The 17,684-nt window shown below is 47.5% G+C and overlaps 2 protein-coding genes across 3 annotated transcripts; one reads left to right on the top strand and one right to left on the bottom strand.

Moving 5' to 3' along the window:
• Nucleotides 1-7,819: 7,819 nt before the first annotated feature.
• LOC127336672 (heavy metal-associated isoprenylated plant protein 39) lies at nucleotides 7,820-9,086 on the bottom strand. 2 transcript variants are annotated; one of them, XM_071826812.1, is made up of 4 exons: nucleotides 8,904-9,086; nucleotides 8,825-8,868; nucleotides 8,645-8,720; nucleotides 7,820-8,501 (listed from the first exon to the last, which is right to left on the bottom strand). In XM_071826812.1, the coding sequence occupies exons 2-4, from the start codon at nucleotides 8,828-8,830 to the stop codon at nucleotides 8,149-8,151; spliced, it is 435 nt and encodes a 144-aa protein (XP_071682913.1). In that variant the 5' UTR covers nucleotides 8,831-8,868; nucleotides 8,904-9,086; the 3' UTR covers nucleotides 7,820-8,148. The 2 variants fall into 2 exon arrangements, with proteins under 2 accessions (XP_071682913.1, XP_051219475.1); XM_051363515.2 differs by having other exon boundaries at nucleotides 8,825-9,086.
• A 1,482-nt stretch (nucleotides 9,087-10,568) lies between these two features.
• LOC139835897 (uncharacterized) lies at nucleotides 10,569-17,459 on the top strand. Its single transcript, XM_071825794.1, has 5 exons — nucleotides 10,569-10,603; nucleotides 16,351-16,584; nucleotides 16,678-16,788; nucleotides 16,872-17,043; nucleotides 17,135-17,459. The coding sequence occupies exons 1-5, from the start codon at nucleotides 10,569-10,571 to the stop codon at nucleotides 17,270-17,272; spliced, it is 690 nt and encodes a 229-aa protein (XP_071681895.1). The 3' UTR covers nucleotides 17,273-17,459.
• The last annotated feature ends 225 nt before the right edge of the window (nucleotides 17,460-17,684 follow it).

Below are 17,684 nucleotides of genomic sequence, written 5' to 3'. Positions count from 1 at the left end.
GATAAATCAACCAATGAATAATAACTTCAAGTAAATTGCAATATCTTGTATCATGTTAAGACATAGTCTCTATGAAGATTATTAACTTCCAGTAAATTGCAATAACGTTTTGTTTTTGTCTGGCTATAGATAAGCTAGCCCTTGGAGTCATGTCACCCTAGGGCCCCAAAATATTTCGGTCGGCCCGGCTTCCAGCTTGTGATCCTCGTGCTTTTTGATTACGTTCATCATCGTTGGCATTGCAGTAGTCCAAGTCGACACCATCACAGTGCTCGTCATGGAGCCGACTCTGCCTCGGATCACCGTTGGCTCCGGGCACCTCCACTACATGGCCTACAACGGCTAGATGATGGATGTTGTGATGATATCCTTCGACATCTTCACGAAGAACCACAACCTATGGATGGCCATCTTCTTCAATGACCTGAACGGCGACCTTTGTGACAAAGGCTTCGATCGAGCTACCGAGCAAGATGTCACGCTTGGTCAACTGCACGACCCCATCATGGCAGTCCACTCTCACGATGCCGGGCAATCGAAGCTACAGTCGGCTTTGTACGATTCACTGTCACCAGCGAACAAGGATGAGCTGGATGGAGGGTCATGCTGACATCGCTCTCCTGCAAATTGTCCTTCTACTGGACCAATGCCAACCTTTGCTCTAGGTAAGGGCATGAGCAATGGTGGCATACACAACTAGCTGCTCCATGTAAAAAAGTTGTGAAAAGCAACATGTTCAATTTTATATCTTCAATGGAAGCTACAACTTTAATCAGGAAAAAAAGAGAAGGGACCCCACAAATATGATACTATGTATCTCTTTCTCTCTCCAAAAAGCATTCTTTTAAGGCTTAAGATCCCACTTCCTGAAGAGGAGGCTGCCTCCTCATCCAAACCTACTTTGGACCACCCGAACCTAATTAAAGGTGTAAGGCAGTAACTCTAGGGCAGTGCATTGGGCATGCCCTAAGCTCCACCACTTTCAATAAGGGGCCTTATGGCCCGAAAATCCAGGGGGGAGGGGGGGCAATGGCCCCCTTGGCTGTATGGATGCTCCGCCAGTGTAAACAAGGATATTGTGGTGTCGTGTTGTCCAAGGGCCCCAAAATCTTTGGACCGGCCTGGTCCAAGTGTAAGTGCAATGCACAAAACTATCGGAGACTACTACGGCATAGGCATAGCAGACAAAATTCTGAAAACCTTCCCTTTCCTGTTTAAAAAAAGACCTTTTTATTAGTCATTTTCTCTCCTTGTAATGGAGATGCTCAAATAACCAATGTTATTTATAAAAAAATGTTATCAACAAATACTTAAAGTGCGCCCAGAATTGATATTTATATCAAATAATTCACACATATGATCTTTAAAAATTATATCGTTCCACCTTTTTCAAATTTTCCAAGAAGTTAGATAGGCACAATATTAATGAACAATCCATAAATCATGCTGCAAAATCAGGTCATACATACACTACCTTTTTTTAGTGTGATACATGCACTACCTTGCCCAAACATTTTTAGCAAAGACTCATAGCGATAGCCCACACGTTTCTGATTCGCTCGAAGGCCCTTTCGTCGGATCTGCGATCCGTAGTTAAATACCGGGCCCGATCCGGTGACCTGCTCTCTCATCCACATGGCCCGTAAAAATCTGGGCCTATTCCGGCCTTCTTTCCTTTGAATCTTTGATAGAAAGGGCGTCGGAAGCGTGGCGGCGTAAGGCAAAGCCAGGAACCTTAACGCGAGGCGGGGATCCGAAGAAACCGAAGGCCGGCGATGGCGGCGTCACGACACGCGGCGAGGAAACTGCTCCTTCTCCTGCGAGCGCATCCCGCCTCTTCTCCCGCCCCCGGTTCTAACTGCGGCAGGGCCTCTTCACCAGCATCCCGTCATGCACGAAAAGCCGACGAGGAGGCCAAGATCCTTAGGTTCCAGAAGGAGCTCCAGGCCAAGAAGCAGGAGATGTACGACCTGCTCTCCGAGGTGGAAGACAACAGATACTACATGCCCAGCGCTTCCACTCTGGGTGTTACCATAGATCGGATCCAAAACGTGAAGCTGCTCATGAATCTCTCTGTGGACGTCAACCCTAAACCCTTTGACTCTAGGTGGAAGTTCTACCGGCAGGGTCGAAAGTTCATCACTTGGAGCGTCTATGTGGCGTCAGCCGTGGTTACCGTCTGGATCACGAGGCTAGAAAGCAAGAGGATCCGGAAGGAGGCCGGCCTTGGCGAAAGAGTGACGGAGAACCAAGGGATATCGCCGGCTAGTAGGGTTTCCTAGCTAGAGCAATAGGTGCAACCTGTACGTCCAGAGATCTTGCTGAAGTTTGTAATAGTCATCTTCATGGTCTTGCTGAAGTTTTATGTTATCTCTTGATGCTACTTATTTAGGGGATTGTATCTGCATGTTCATGAAGTTGAAACACCGTCGATCGGCCCTGCATGTTTCTGCAAGCATCAAACAAAAAAAAGGGAACATACTTGATGCTTTCTTCTTGGCACGGTATGGTCGCTTTCGACCGTGCGCTGTTTGTTTGTTTGAGATAATACGGCTTCCTTCCTCTGGTGGGTGGGCGGCAACTTCGAAGTCTCAGTACAAAGTACAAACACTGACGCAGATATAGTACGCGGTACGCCCGGGCTGCATGCCGATCCGGCGTTGGACCGCGAGTGCTGTCACTGGCTAACAGTGGGAGTGATTCCGGGTCCGGCCTGATTACCGTTATTACTGCATCGGCTGAAAATGCCTAGCCCAGCATCCCCAGCCGCCAACAATGGAGGGGAGAAGCTAGAGTTCAACGCCGAGCTCTTAAATGCCCGACTACGACTGTCGTTGAATCTTGGATGCTACTACTGTGCGTCTTGAGACTTTTGGTGTAGTACAGTTCTGACAATTCTCGGCCCCGTGCAATCTATTTTACAGTAATATTGTATCCCAAACAAATCAATGTGTATTTTGATTTGTTCTTTTCTGCACTACTCCGTCGGAGCATGGTCTCTAATCGAAAGAGCAAAAATCATTAGAGGAGCAAAAAAGTTCCGCTTTAGTCCTCTATGTCGCCTATAGCCGAAACAGTGAAGTGTTCAAAAGTTGAAACACCATCTATTGGCATTACATATTTAGGACATCTCCAACGGTCCGCATATTTCAGACACAATTTATACCCGTTTCGGTCTATTTATGTCGGGCCACGGACACTAAAATCGGTCGCACCGTGTCTCTTGTCCGTTTGGATCAGTGCCTACCCAGCGGCTCCAGGCCTCCAGGCCAACAAATTCTTTTTCAATATTTCCGTTGATATATAAAAGGAGGGGAGAAGTTAGAGTTACGTTCTTGGGGACAGAGCGACGGAGAATCAAGGGATATTGCCGGCTAGTTAGTTAGGTTCCTACAACAGTAATAGATAAAAGCCTAATGGCCCAATGCTAGAGATCTGGCTGAAGTTTGTAATAGTCACTTTGGTTGCCTGAATTTTATGTTATCTCTTGTTTTAGATAAAAGCCTAATGGCCCAATGCTAAAATAATAACGTCTTTAACGATGAAACATATATAAGGTGATGAAGCCTAAGAATTGCACACACACACATGACTACCGATGAGGCTACAACCGGAAAAGCGAGATAACATGGACAACCATTAAGAAGACTACACAGAAGAATAGCACAAACTGGATGGTGTATGTTGTCACGCGGAGATCACCCTAAAGCACGAAGACTGCAACGTCGATACAATTCAACCATTGCAAGCAACGCCATGAGAAGCCGACCAACACATGAACCGACCAACACCTCCCACAACCAACGTTATAGCACCAAGGTAGAGCCCAACAACCGAGCGGCACGATCGGTGAGCTATTGTAAACAAAACAAAAAAGGTAGAGCCCAACAAGGAGAGCCGAGGTTGCAGAGCATGCAGAAAGCTTTGCTGGGGGTAGCAAAACAAAGATACAACGCGAAAGCCCCGCATCTCCGCCACACAACCTTCGGAGAGCCGCACACCGTGAACTACAAAGACGGTGTCTTCAATTACAGCTGGGCATGGGCAGCCCAGCCCGGATGACCCGGCCCGAAAATCCCGGGCCGGGCTGGGTCGGGCTTGCACTTCGGGCCGGGTTCGGGCTTGTATTTTGAGCCTGAACGTCGGGCCGGGCCGGGCCGGGCTCGGGCTTGCAGTTTTCGCACTTTAGGCAGGTTTGGGCCGGGCTTCTCGGGCCGGACCGGGCTTTTTGCCTGTTCGGGCCGGGTTCGGCCTTAATTTATAGGCCCGACGGTCGGGCCGGGCCGGGCTCGAGCTTGGCATTTTACATTCGGGATTTTTCGGGCTTGGCCCGAAGCCCGGCCGGCCCGAGTTTTGCCTAGATGTATCTTCAATAAGAGCATGGCACTAGAGTGCCTCCACCACCTCATTTGAGGATCTCAGGTTTTCACTCGAAGCATGTAAAAGGACCGAAAGAAGCCCCAACAATGCCTTCAAGAAGGGGACGACATCGGTGGACATTCCCGCAGTGGCCCAAACAGGCAAGGGTTTCCCCTTGGCACTCCTCCTTCCATAGAGGGAACCGACTGTCGAAACAGACGAACTGCCGCCAAAACACACCGCTCGCTGGCACCACGCCGTCCTCACGGTAGTGGACACTGGCCAACACCAGAGCCTCTGGCACGCCCGCCAACAAGCAAGACTCACACCATCTAGGGCCGCTGTCCCGATGTCCAAGCTGCACGAAGCACATAACTGACGAAGAAGAAAAAAGGACCATTGCAAGGTTCCCGTAGATCGATGAGACGATGAAGGAAGGATCCACCGGCTAGATTGGCGACGTGCATCCCCCATGGCTGCCGGTGCCCTTAGATCTGGGGAAGAATACTGAAGGGCACGGAAAGGACCCATGGCCCCTACCTCGGCCCAAACACGACCCGTCCCTCCTGGTCTTCCTCACAACTGTTGTAGGGCCGACGGTCAATACCGTGGCCCAGCCCCCACACCGAGAGGCCTCTGTCCTCCAGCTGTCCGAGGGGCACCCGCTCGCATCGCCTACTGCCGAAGTGGGGCACCGACACCGCTATGAACACGCCAAGATATCGTAGCCGCCACACCGCCGCCTAGTGACTGCACCCTCACCGATTGCTGCGGTCCGTGCCACCGTCACCGAGTGAGAGGGAGAAGAGTCCCCGCTAACTTGCGCCCCCTGGCGGCGGCAATGGAGGGGAAGGGGGCAGGAGGGGGTGGCGGCGTCCGATTTAGGTTTTCGCCATTTCGCTTGCGGAAGCTGGAAGGACAAAAAATGCTCTCGAAACAATTTATTTTGTAGGGTGGTTGTGTTTGTAACTTTGAAAGCCTATTCAAAAACTTGAAACAGCATGGATCGGCCCTTCATGTTTATGCCAACATAAACAAAAAGGAACATAAATGATGCTGTCTTCTTGGCGCGGTGTGGTCGACTGGTCGTTTTCGTTCCTGCGCTGGCTGTTTGAGCTTTGGCTCGCTCGGGCGGGGGATGGCCGCGACGACCTGCCGAGTCTTGGTTACACACACGCCACACGTCCGTACGTCCTGCCTTCTTGGCTTATTGGAACGCCAGTGCTGTCACTAACTGGGTAACAGTGGAAGTGGTTCCGGGTCTGAACTGATCACCGTTATTACGGCAGTGGCCAACCATGGCCAGGAAAACAAAGCTAGAGATCAATGCATGACCACGACTGTTGCTGAATGGTACACTCGTACTGTACATCGCGGGATCATTTGTCGCGCGGAAATGTCGTACTGTACATCTCGGGCATTCATGATCTTGTCCCAAACTAGCCAATATGTCATTTTTGTTTCCCTTTTTCAGCACTTCATCGGAAGTTACGATTTAACTAGGGATGCAGAGCTCAAGATTTCAACGTGGGTTTTTAAAAAAATCAACAAGAAGTTTACTATTTCTTTATGGATACCCGCCTTGAAAATTCGGACCACGTTCCAAATAAAACTAGGTGAATAGAAATTGGTAAAACTCGTAAAAATTTAATAAAATCTGGATAGAATATTGAGAAAATTGTTTGTAAACTTCTGAAGTTCACCGGAGAGACCGCGTGAAGCTGTAAGTTGTGATGGCTTGAATTGAGCACTAGCCTACACAAGCATGTATTATTATATTTGTCAGGAAAATAATTACAATATAGAGAGCAAAGAAGTGACTGGAGGAAGCGTGGAAAATTGTGGAGTTCTGAAGGGAACAAGTGGAGGGTTTCCTTGCTAAATATGATTAACGATCGATTCCTTGCTTCCATCCAGAACTACACATCTTTCGGTATATCGCAGTAACCTCCACGACGAACCTTGGTCTAAGAGGTCAAATGGTGAAGCCGGAGAAGCTTTAGATGCAAGGGGCACTGTCAGAGCTTAGCTGGGGCCAAACTGGTCATGGCACGCCCAGGTTTTTTTGTGAAAAAGAAATTAACTTGTATGCATCCAAGGTCTAGCCCATGAAAATGCGCTAGCCTCTCTGCTTCGTTTCGTTTCTTGTGGGTTCGCTCGTCTCTGAACATGAGGAGTGTTTGCCAAAGTTGTTCATCAAGTTTCCAATTCCTGTATGTTTCCGTTTAGCCTAGCCCGCCCAAGATTTTTCTCCAAACTCCGCCACTGGCAAGGGGTTTATAAATTATTCTCCAAATTGTAACAATTTATACTAAATATTTTGACTTCTGATAGATCCATAAGTAAATAAAATTTCCCTAGGTTAGTACAATCTTTAACATATAGTCATGAATACGCTTTTGTTTTGTTGTCTATATGAACATTAAAACGTATTGTGTTTTCAATGTGAAGGTTCTCGTTTACAAAATTTAGCCACCTATGATTATAATACAGAGATGGTGAATTAGCTTACCACAATGAAAATGGTTTTTAACTTCAGTTTGGGAGATTGTATTGAATCGTGCTCCCACTAGCGACGCACAAAATAATAAGATAATGAAAATGCTACATTCAACTACAAAATGTATGCTGCTTACATTATCAACATGCTATATGTGTGTGTATTCGTGTCTAATTTATTATATGTAAATATACTATAGATACTTCTATAGTATATTAGTCTAATAAATATCCTACAACAACATGTATGGATAGCAAAGCAAATAGACACGCATTTAAAGATATCAATGTTGGTTGTCCTATTAAGGTTATTAGAATCATGTACCCTAGATGAATCATATATGGGCAACATTCACACTGGTAACAAAGGAAACGACGGTGTGTGTGATCACAAAACCATTTTACTATACACGTGGAGCTACCCAAATCTAAAATAAAAAGTTAGATTCTAAACCCTAGTCGTTAACATTTATGATGATCTTCTTTATCGCTGAACCCTCCTGACGGTGGCCTAGATGTGCCATTCATCTTCAACCTCCAGATTCTATCGACAGCGTGCCGCCACTGACTCTCCTGTCTCTAGGCCTGACGTTATTGGTTGCGGACGGAAAGCCACCGAAAGGATCAAGAAGACGTACCACATCTGTCTTGGAGATAAAGAAGAAGGAATAGCCGTCGATGAAGCTCTTTGGCGATTTGGAGATTCCCACATCCAGAAAAAGTCCTCGTAAACCATACCAGTCCCACAAGCTTCTCAGCCTCGCTATCAAGATAGGGCTAAAGCCAGGAGACTTTATTGGAGAAGACGTCATCACCACCACCTAAGCATCGCCCACCAAACCAAAACCCTAAAACCAGGGGTACGGAGCCCTCTCGCCGACGGAAGACGAAGATATCCTAATCGTCTCCTAAGCATTCTCTCGGGCGAAGGGATACGAGTCTAGTATATTAGTATCTTCCGAGTCTTAAATTGTGGATTTCTATTTATAGTTCTTCTTGCTGTGGTTATGTATATGCACATTACAAACTGATCGGCAGATGTACTGCATCTCTACCAAAAAGAGCCAAACAGCAGCTATCGAACGAGCACAGCTGCAATCCTTAGTTAATTACACGGCCACATATTATAGCGCACGCCGTCGATCACCGCAGCAGGTAGGCTGACGAGTACAGCAACCACCAACCACCGTCAGCGGCACCACGGAGCTGAGCAGGTCCCGATCGATCGGCAGGCAGACAGTCCTGGTGCAGAAATGTACAAAGGGAATCTCCTGGGCGGGCTCGCGCGGATCAGCAGATGACGCAGGAGTTGGGGTCGTCCTCGACGCTGTGGACGGCGTAGCGCGGCTGCGGCGGCGGCGGGTACCAGTGGTGCGGGTACACCGGCACGACCTGCTGCTTCTTGTCCGCACCGGCGCCGTCCTTCTTGTCGCCGCCGCCGTCTTTCTTGTCCCCTCCGGCGGCGTCCTTCTTGTCGCCGCCCTTCTTGTCGTCCTTCTTCTCCTCCTTGGCCGGGCCGACGGAGACGATCTGCGCCGTGGGGAAGAGCTTTCGGCGCAGCTTGGCCATGAGGTCGATGGGGTCGACGGTGCCGATGACCGTCATCTTCTGGTCCTTCATGTCCACGGCGATCTGGTCGATACCTGAAGCACCAAGTTACGATTTCGTCAGATATGGATCAGCGGGTTAACGTCCTTGCCACTAGTTCCCCCACCTCCATGATTATAGCCAAGCAGAGCAATAACAGAGAACCGAAGAGGGATAATAAGCAGGGGAGCTAGCACACCTTGGAGGCCGGAGACGACCTTGAGCGCCTTCTGCTTCTGCTTGTCGTCGTGGAGGTCCAGCTTCAGCACAACCTTCTGCAATCGACCATCAACAAAACCAAAATCAGCAACAGGAGCAGCAACCAAAAGCCGTTAAAATCAGACAAGAATTCGCAATTCAGTCGGCTGCAAGCACTCACCTTCATCACGCCGACCGGGAACGATCCTTCAACGGCGGCGAATTTTTCGCAAAAAAAAAAAAAAAAACGGCGGCGAATTGCTCCGGGCGGGGCGGCGGAGGGTGCGAGCTCAGCAGCGACGGGGCAGAATGAAAGAGTTTGAACAGAATGGAAATGCGGGTTGCGTGTGCTGTGTCTCTGGCTATGAGTTGGACGCGCAGCTCAGCGAGCAAAGGAAGAGTAGTGCTGGTGTGGTGTGGTGTGGTGTGGTGTGGGTGGCAAGGGAGTGACCGGGCCACTGGATTTATAGGCAGCCAGAGCCAGGACCAGGCCGCAAATCGGCGACTCGCGGCTTGGCCGGGGTTTACGTCGGGGCCAAGGAAGCCGCCGCGAAGCTTCGATCGCGCGGATCGTGTAGGCTAGCGTGACAACAAATGCCGAGGATGGCCCAAGTAAACTGTCGATCGGACATAAATACCTCTCTTAAGTCTAAGCTATCAATGACAGCATTAAACAAGAAATGCCAATATCCATCAAAAGGGCCTTTGCTCTTCTCATGAGGAAATCTCATCAAATTGAAATCCCCTCCGATTAAAATCGGATACGGATTATCCTTTGCGAGATTTACCAACTCACGTAAAAAGTCGGCCTTAAAAGCGTCTTGGTCAGCACCATACACAGCAACCAGACTCCAAATGAAACCGTCTGCTTTGTTCTGGATATCGAGTTTGATGTGATACTCTCCATCTGAACTAGCAAGAACAGTCATTGTGTCTATACGGACGCCAAGTAAAATGCCCCCAGACCTACCACGATGCGGACGAGAAAACCACTGAAAGTTAATCCCGCCTGACAATCGGTCGAGGAAACTTTGTGAGAATTTTCGCCTACCCGTCTCCGATATTGCAATAAAATCTAAATCATAATCTCTACAACCATCGGCAATGTGAGAATGCTTAGCCAAGTCTCCAAGACCTCTGCTATTCCGAAACATGCCAATCATCGAGAAACTTTTGTAGATTTAGTATTTTTGCCATATCTACGAGACTTCTTACCAGCGGACGATCGGGAACCACGTGCAGAAGCCTTTAGATCATAGATTGAACTAAGCTCCGAGTGTTCCAAATCGACCTCTGTAAGATTACCAATAATAGACGAGAGGAGCTGACCATCTAAGATGTCATCCGCACCATCATCATCATCAACTGGAGTCTCAAGCTCAGTGGAGTCATTCGGAGCAACCGTTAAACGGTCAAGCTCCATCTGTCTCAACACATTGGCAGAAACCGAAACCTCATCAGGCCTAGTACCCAACGAAACTCCTAAACTGATCAAATTTGAACTAGATCGTGTGTTGATGGATACCGAATGGGAGAATCAATATCCCATGGTGTCCGTCCGCGCTCTAGAGCGTATTGAAAAACTGTCTGACCATGCTCCTATCCTCCTAACCACTGGGAATCCGCGACATGTTTGTAAACGACCGTTCAAATTTGAACTAGGTTGGTTACAACGAGATGGATTTCATGAGATGGTTAAGAAGGTTTGGGAAAGACCAGTCGGGGGCAACAATCCGATTTCGAGATGGAATAACAAAATGCGCGCTATGCGTAAACATCTCGCGGGTTGGGCTGCCCATACGGCTGGTATTCTTAAAAAAGAAAAGATTCGCCTTTCAAAAGTGATCGATGATCTAGAGGCCCTAGCGGAAGTGAGACCGTTATCCACGCAAGAGATTGACCTTAAGAATCAATCCAATGCGCAGATGGCGAGTCTTCTTCGCGAAGAGGAACTCAAATGGTATCAACGATCCAAGGCCCAATTCATTTTGGAAGGGGATTCGAATACACGATATTTTCATGGCTTAGCCAATGGAAGGCATCGGAAAAAACGTATTCATTCTCTCATCCAAGATGAAGGGGTCATTGAAGGGCATGAGCAACTAAAATCATACATTACTAATTATTATAAGGATCTTTTTGGGCCTCCGGAGGAAAGTTCTTTCTCCCTTAATGAGGACCGAACGGATGATATACCCCAAGTTTCTCCAGAAGAAAATGGCCTCTTAACCGCACCTTATTCTGAGGATGAGGTTAAGCAGACAATTTTCCAAATGGAATGCAATAAAGCACCGGGTCCAGATGGTTTCCCAGCGGAGTTTTATCAAACTTTCTGGGATACTATTAAATTGGATCTTCTAGATTTGTTCAGTGATCTTCACACAGGACAACTAGAACTATTTCGTCTAAATTTTGGTGAAGTAATTTTGTTACCGAAGGTTAATGAGGCAGAAAGGATTCAACAATATAGACCTATTTGCCTCTTAAACGTCAGTTTCAAGATTTTCACGAAAGTGGCCACCATTAGACTTAATACGGTTGCTGATCATGTTGTCCAACCTTCTCAGACTGCTTTCATGCAAGGAAGGAACATCCTTGATGGAGTGGCAGTTCTGCATGAGACGGTACATGAGATGCATTCCAAGAAACTTAACGGGGTCATTTTAAAATTAGATTTCGAAAAGGCATATGATAAGGTCAAATGGTCTTTCCTACAACAGACACTCAGGATGAAAGGTTTTTCTCCTGAGTGGCGTGCTCTAATTTACGATTTTGTGTATGGAGGTAGCGTGGCAATTAGGGTCAATGATGACACCGGCCACTATTTCCAGACACGCAAAGGGTCACTAGTGGAAAACAGGGCTTCCGTGGGAGCCTTTTGTCGCGGGCGCGCCTGCACCCGCGACAAATGGCCTGGCCACGTCGCCCCGAAACCATGTGGAGCGCGCGGAGGCTTTTGTCGCGGCCTTTTGTCGCGGGCCGTATTACGACCCGCGACAAAAGGGGTAGGAGCGACGTGGCCACCCCTTTTGTCGCGGGTCGTAATACGGCCCGCGACAAAATGTCCCCCCCTATATATCTATATAGAAGCAGCCAGCCCCCCACCTCATTTTTTCCTTGGTGGTGAAGGTGGAGGTGTATGCTAGCTCATTTTTTCTACATGTGCACAAGAGGTGTTTGATGGAATGCTTGTGAGAGGGATGCCACTTGGTTTTATTTGATAAGATTTCTCCTCTTTTTGATCCAAAAAGGTTAGCAACTATTTTCTCGACTATATATATATGCATAGTCCGTACAATATTAATTTTAGCAAGGTGATTGCATCTCGATACATATATAATTGTGCTTATGATGCAGATGAGTCATCCATGGATGTACGGTAACCGATGTGCTCCCGCTTTCGGAGAGGGCGTGAATTCTTTCCTGCTTGTGGCCGAGGCCAACAAGTCGAAGCAAGGTTTTATGTGCTGTCCATGTCTAAAATGTAAGAACGAGAAGGATTACTCTTGCTCAAGAGATATTAAGAGCCACCTGCTTCGGTTTGGGTTCATGTCCAGCTTATAATGATTGGACCAAGCACGGAGAAGAAGGGGTTATGATGGAAGACGGCGATGAGGAAGAAGATAATGATGAGAAGTATTATCGATCTATGTTCTCTGAATGCTTTGATACCGCAATGGACGACAATGAAGAAGAAGGAGGTGAAGAACAGGCATCAGATGATCCTGTTGATGATGATCTTCGTCGGGCCATTTCGATGCAAGAAGAGATCGTGACACAGATAAGGAGAGGTTGCAGTTCGACAAGATGTTAGAGGACCACCACAAATTGTTGTACCCAGGTTGTGAAGATGGGCATAGAAAGCTAGGTAGCATATTGGAATTGCTGAAATGGAAGGCAGAGGTCGGTGTGACTGACTCGGGATTTGAGAAATTGATGATAATATTAAAGAAGCTGTTTCCAAGAAATAATGAATTGCCCGTCAAGACATATGAAGCAAAGAAGCTTGTCTGCCCTCTAGGATTAGATGTGCGTAAGATACATGCATGCATTAATGACCGTATCCTCTACCGCGGTGAGAAGTACGAGAATTTGAATAAATGCCCGATATGTGGTGCATTGCGGTATAAGATCGTAAAAGATGACCCTGGTGATGTTGAGGGCGAGCCACCCAGGAAGAGGGTTCCTGCGAAGGTGATGTGGTATGCTCCAATAATACCACGGTTGAAACGTTTGTTCGAAACAAAGAGCATGCCAAGTTGTTGCGATGGCACATGGAAGAACGTAAGAAAGACGCGATGTTGAGGCACCCCGCTGATGGTCGGCAGTGGAGAAACATCGGGAGAGAGTTTCCGGATTTTGCAGGTGAGGCAAGGAACTTATACTTTGGTCTAAGTACAGATGGCATGAATCCTTTTGGGGAGCAGAGCTGCGATCCACAGCACCTGGCCCGTGACTCTATGTATCTACAACCTTCCTCCTTGGTTGTGCATGAAGCGGAAGTTCATTATGATGCCGTTGCTTATCCAAGGCCCAAAGCAACCGGGCAACGACATTGATGTGTACCTAAGGCCATTAGTCGATGAACTTTTGGAGTTGTGGGCCAAACCAGGTGTACGTGTGTGGGATGAGCACACGGAGCAAGAATTTGACCTACGAGCGTTGCTATTCGTAACCATCAATGATTGGCCTGCTCTCAGTAACATTTCGTGACAGACGAACAAAGGATACAATGCATGCACACACTGTTTAGATGAGACTGAAAGTAAATATTTGGGAAAAAGCAGAAAAGTTGTGTACCCGTTCAATCGTCGTTTCCTTCCGCGCAAGCATCCCTTAAGGAAAAAAGGCAAGCATTTCGATGGCGAGGCAGACCGCCGTCCGAAGCCTGTCCCCGTAGTGGTGCTGATATATTTGATATGGTCAAGGATTTAAATGTTATCTTTGGAAAGGGTCCAGGCAGTCGACCTGTTCCGAAAGACGATGACGGACACGCGCCCATGTGGAAGAAGAAATCTATTTTCCGGGGAGCTAGAATATTGGAAAGTCCCGAAGTCCGCTCTGCAATCGACGTGATGCACCTGACCAAGAATCTTTGTGTGAATATTCTAGGTTTTCTGGGCGTGTATGGAAAGACAAAAGATACACCAAAGCACGGGAGGACCAGAACTTCATAAAGGACGAAACGGCAATCATCCAGGGCAGTTTGTAGGGCCTGCCAGCTACGCTCTTACCAAACAAGAGAAGGAGATCTTTTTTGAAGCCCTATTCAGTATCAAGGTTCCGTCTGGTTTCTCGTCGAATATAAAGGGGATAGTAAATACGAAGGAGAAAAAATTCCAGAACCTGAAGTCCCATGACTGTCACGTGCTTATGACACAATTGCTTCCGATTGCATTGAGGGGACTTCTACCAGAAAATGTTCGACTAGCCATTGTGAAGATATGTGCATTCCTGAACGCAATTTCTCAGAAGGTAATGGATCCAGAAACTTTGTCAGGATTACAGGAAGATGTGGTCCAATGTCTTGTCAGCTTCGAGTTGTTGTTCCCACCATCCTTCTTCAATATTATGACGCACCTCCTCGTTCACCTAGTTGAAGAGATTAGAATTCTCGGTCCTGTATTTCTACACAATATGTTCCCCTTCGAGAGGTTCATGGGAGTCTTAAAGAAATATGTTCATAACCGAGCTAGGCCGGAAGGAAGTATCTCAAAGGGCTACGGAACTGAGGAGGTCATTGAGTTTTGTGTTGACTTTCTTCCTGACCTTAAGCCGATTGGTGTTCCTGAATCTCGGTATGAGGGGAGGCTGACTGGAAAAGGCACACTAGGAAGGAAAGCAACGGTGTGGAGGGACAAGATTTCTTTCAATCAAGCGCACTACACAGTTCTATACAATTCCAGCTTGGTGGCTCTGTACATCGAGAAACATAAGAATGTTTTACGAGAAATAAACCCGGGCCAGCCCGAGTCCTTGATTACACGTCAACACATGAATACCTTCGGCAGTTGGTTGCAAAGACATCTCATTAATGACCCATCTGCGGTGGAGCAGCTGTACTTGTTGGCCAGGTTACCATCTTCAAACATATGTACATTCCAAGGGTACGAGATAAATGCAGAATGACCGGATGGCCGAGTTCCAACGCCGACTTGACCAGCAGCAGCGGGAGCTTCAGCAGCAGCAGCGGGAGATAAATGAACTAAAAGGACAACGCCCGCCAGATAATACCGCTGAAATATCTCAGCAACGAGACAGCAGCGTGGCCGACTCGGAGGCCCCTCCTACACGGATGATGATAGATGCCGGTCCTGGCGACCCCTTGGATGGAATCAAGGAGACAACACCTTGTGATCTCCATGAGGTGTTCAGGAAGGTTTCTGTTAAGGTGGTGGTCGGCTATGTCTTACCGGCATTTGGACCTGAAGGTGAGCCGGCAACATGGCATGGCAATCCGATTCCAGCTGGCTATGCTCGTGTCGGGGTGGATTCAGTTGTCCCGCAGTGGGAGACATTGGAGCTCCATATCCCTGGAGGTGATGGGGGGCTTACACTCAGAGAGGTGCTGGGAGAAATCATTCTCTGGGAAAAGAAGAACATCAGGCTGCCAGGCTGGGTAGCACCTAGTACCGGTCGTCCCCGGCGAGGTCACCATCACCTCCTCCAGGTGATCGCAGGCCACCATCACCTCCTCCTACTGATCACATGTCGCCACCATCACCCCGTGGGTACGACGTCGACCACGACATCGGTAGTCCATCTCCATCTCCAGCGCCGCCGCCTCCGCCCACTAAGACTCGGAATGCACCCAGCCGGAAGCGTTTCAAGAGTCCTATCCCCAAGAGGTCGCCCCTCCCAAAAGTACCAAAGGTTCCTCCCCCCCGTCCTTGGGATCTTACTGTCGAGGAAAATGCGGCCGCTGTTGCGAAACACAACTATGATCATTTCCATAAGCCAAAACCTCCAGCTCCAGAGCCATACACAGAGAAGCAAATAGAATATGCTACTAGTTTTCTGAACACACCATCGCAGATGAGTTACACGAGAAGAAGGATGACTATACACGCACTCTTGCGAAGGTAATTGACCAAAAGAAGGATGAAAAGGCTAAGGAGAAGGACATTGCTGGCACGAGCAAATCATCAGCTAGAAGTGCAGATGAGAAAAGGTCAAGTTCAACAAGTGCACCCCTCAAGGCCAAGCAAACGACAAAAGGCAAAAAGAGAAAGGAAGTTCCCTCCTCGGTGCTCAGCCCAAACAATCGATCCCAAAGACTCAAAGTGTTTAATGTTCCCAAGGTGTACGAGGAACATGGTGGTGGTGTCAATATGGAAGAAGCTGCAACTCTAGCGGCTCAATGTGGAGTTACCGTGGACGAATTGTTTGGTGCCGCAGATGCTGCACTACCCACCGCTGATATAGCTCCTAAATTTGTCTACGGGGCCGACTTGGTCAGCAGAGAGCAGCTGCATAAACTGCCAACACATATGCGGAATTTGCATCAGTGGTACCTTGATGCATGCAAGGAGAAAAAAATGTACATCGTGGCGAGTATACCATGGGAATATTACTACCGAAAGGAGGAGATCCATATTGAGATGAATGAACTCTGGCAGTTATTCAATCTAGAAGCCCTCGACAAATCTCTCATGAGTTGCTATTGCTTGTAAGTTGTTAACTACATATAAGTTCATTTTCATTCAGTTCATGTTCGTTTTCATTGCATATATATACTCATTATATCTTATGGGTTCTCTTTTGCAGACTGAAGATCAGTGAGTGCAAAAGTAATAATATTATCAATGTTGGGTTTGTTGACCCAGATAAAATACATGTTGAAACGGTGAAGCATAAACGCGAAGAAACGGGGGGAAACCTACTAAGGTTTTTGGGGCAGCAATATTTCTGTGATTCAATATTGTTTCCTTACAACTACGAGTGAGAGTCTTAATGATCTTTTATATATGCACATTCAATTTTTCTTACTCGATGTTAAGTGTAATTCCTGACGTATATGCATAACATGTGCAGCTTCCACTGGATTCTACTAGACATTCAACCTGATAAGGGAATAGTTGAAGTAAAAGACCCACTGAGTAGAGGCCTGGACGGGTTCCAGGACTTGCAGAAGTTGCTCCAAGTGTAATTTCCTTCATCGCCGCGCTTTATCTTTCGTGAGATATCAATTAATTATCCACTCATTCAATCATTCTTTTGCATGGCAGGGCTTGGCAAGCTTTGAAGAATGTTCATAAGGAGATTACCTTTGCAAAGAAGCTAACATTTAATCCTGTACCGTGCCCCCAGCAGCCACAAGGGACGAATCTATGTGGATACTACGTTTGCGAGTCCATTCGCATGTTAACCACTGAGAAGCAGAACAGAAATAAATTCGACGTAAGCAATAACATTCACAACTTTATTTATTATCATCAATATTTCGTTATCAAGACTGATATAGTCATACTCATCTCATTTTCGTATATAGGTCGACTTCATGCGGGACAGACTCCAACCAAAGGAACACGCACTAGGAATCGCGGAGGAACTGGCGGGACTTTTGGTTAGAGAAGTCATAAACAACAAAGGCTTGTTTAGTCCAGATAGTTGTTCTACCTCCAAATAGACGGTCGTTAGTACCGTTTGTCGATCGTGAGCTCCATGTATATATGTAGGGAACCTACGAATATGTGTAAGGGGAATCGACTTCTGCTTCCAATATTTGTTTGATCGATCTATATATATATATAATGAATGAATGTGTACAACTTCTAGTAGCGTACAAATATATGCAACTTTTATTTTCGGACGAAAAAAATGAAATAACAGGCGGTCGGTGGCGGGGGGGGGGGGGGAGGGGTGCTGCACCCCTCAAACCCTAAAGCAGAAGCGTTGTGCGCGCGCCACGTAGAGGGCCTTTTGTCGCGGGTGGTAATACCGCCCGCGACAAAAGGGCCTGTGCCCTGCGCGCCCCGCGGCTGCCACGTGGTGGACCTTATGTCGCGGGTCGTAAGTGACCCGGGATAAAAGGCCACCCT

The sequence above is a fragment of the Lolium perenne genome, chromosome 2 (genome assembly GCF_019359855.2).
Source record: "Lolium perenne isolate Kyuss_39 chromosome 2, Kyuss_2.0, whole genome shotgun sequence".
In the NCBI taxonomy this organism is placed as follows: Eukaryota; Viridiplantae; Streptophyta; class Magnoliopsida; order Poales; family Poaceae; genus Lolium; species Lolium perenne.
The sequence above is the reverse complement of the archived record's forward strand: the minus strand, read 5'-3'. Positions and strand labels throughout refer to the sequence as shown.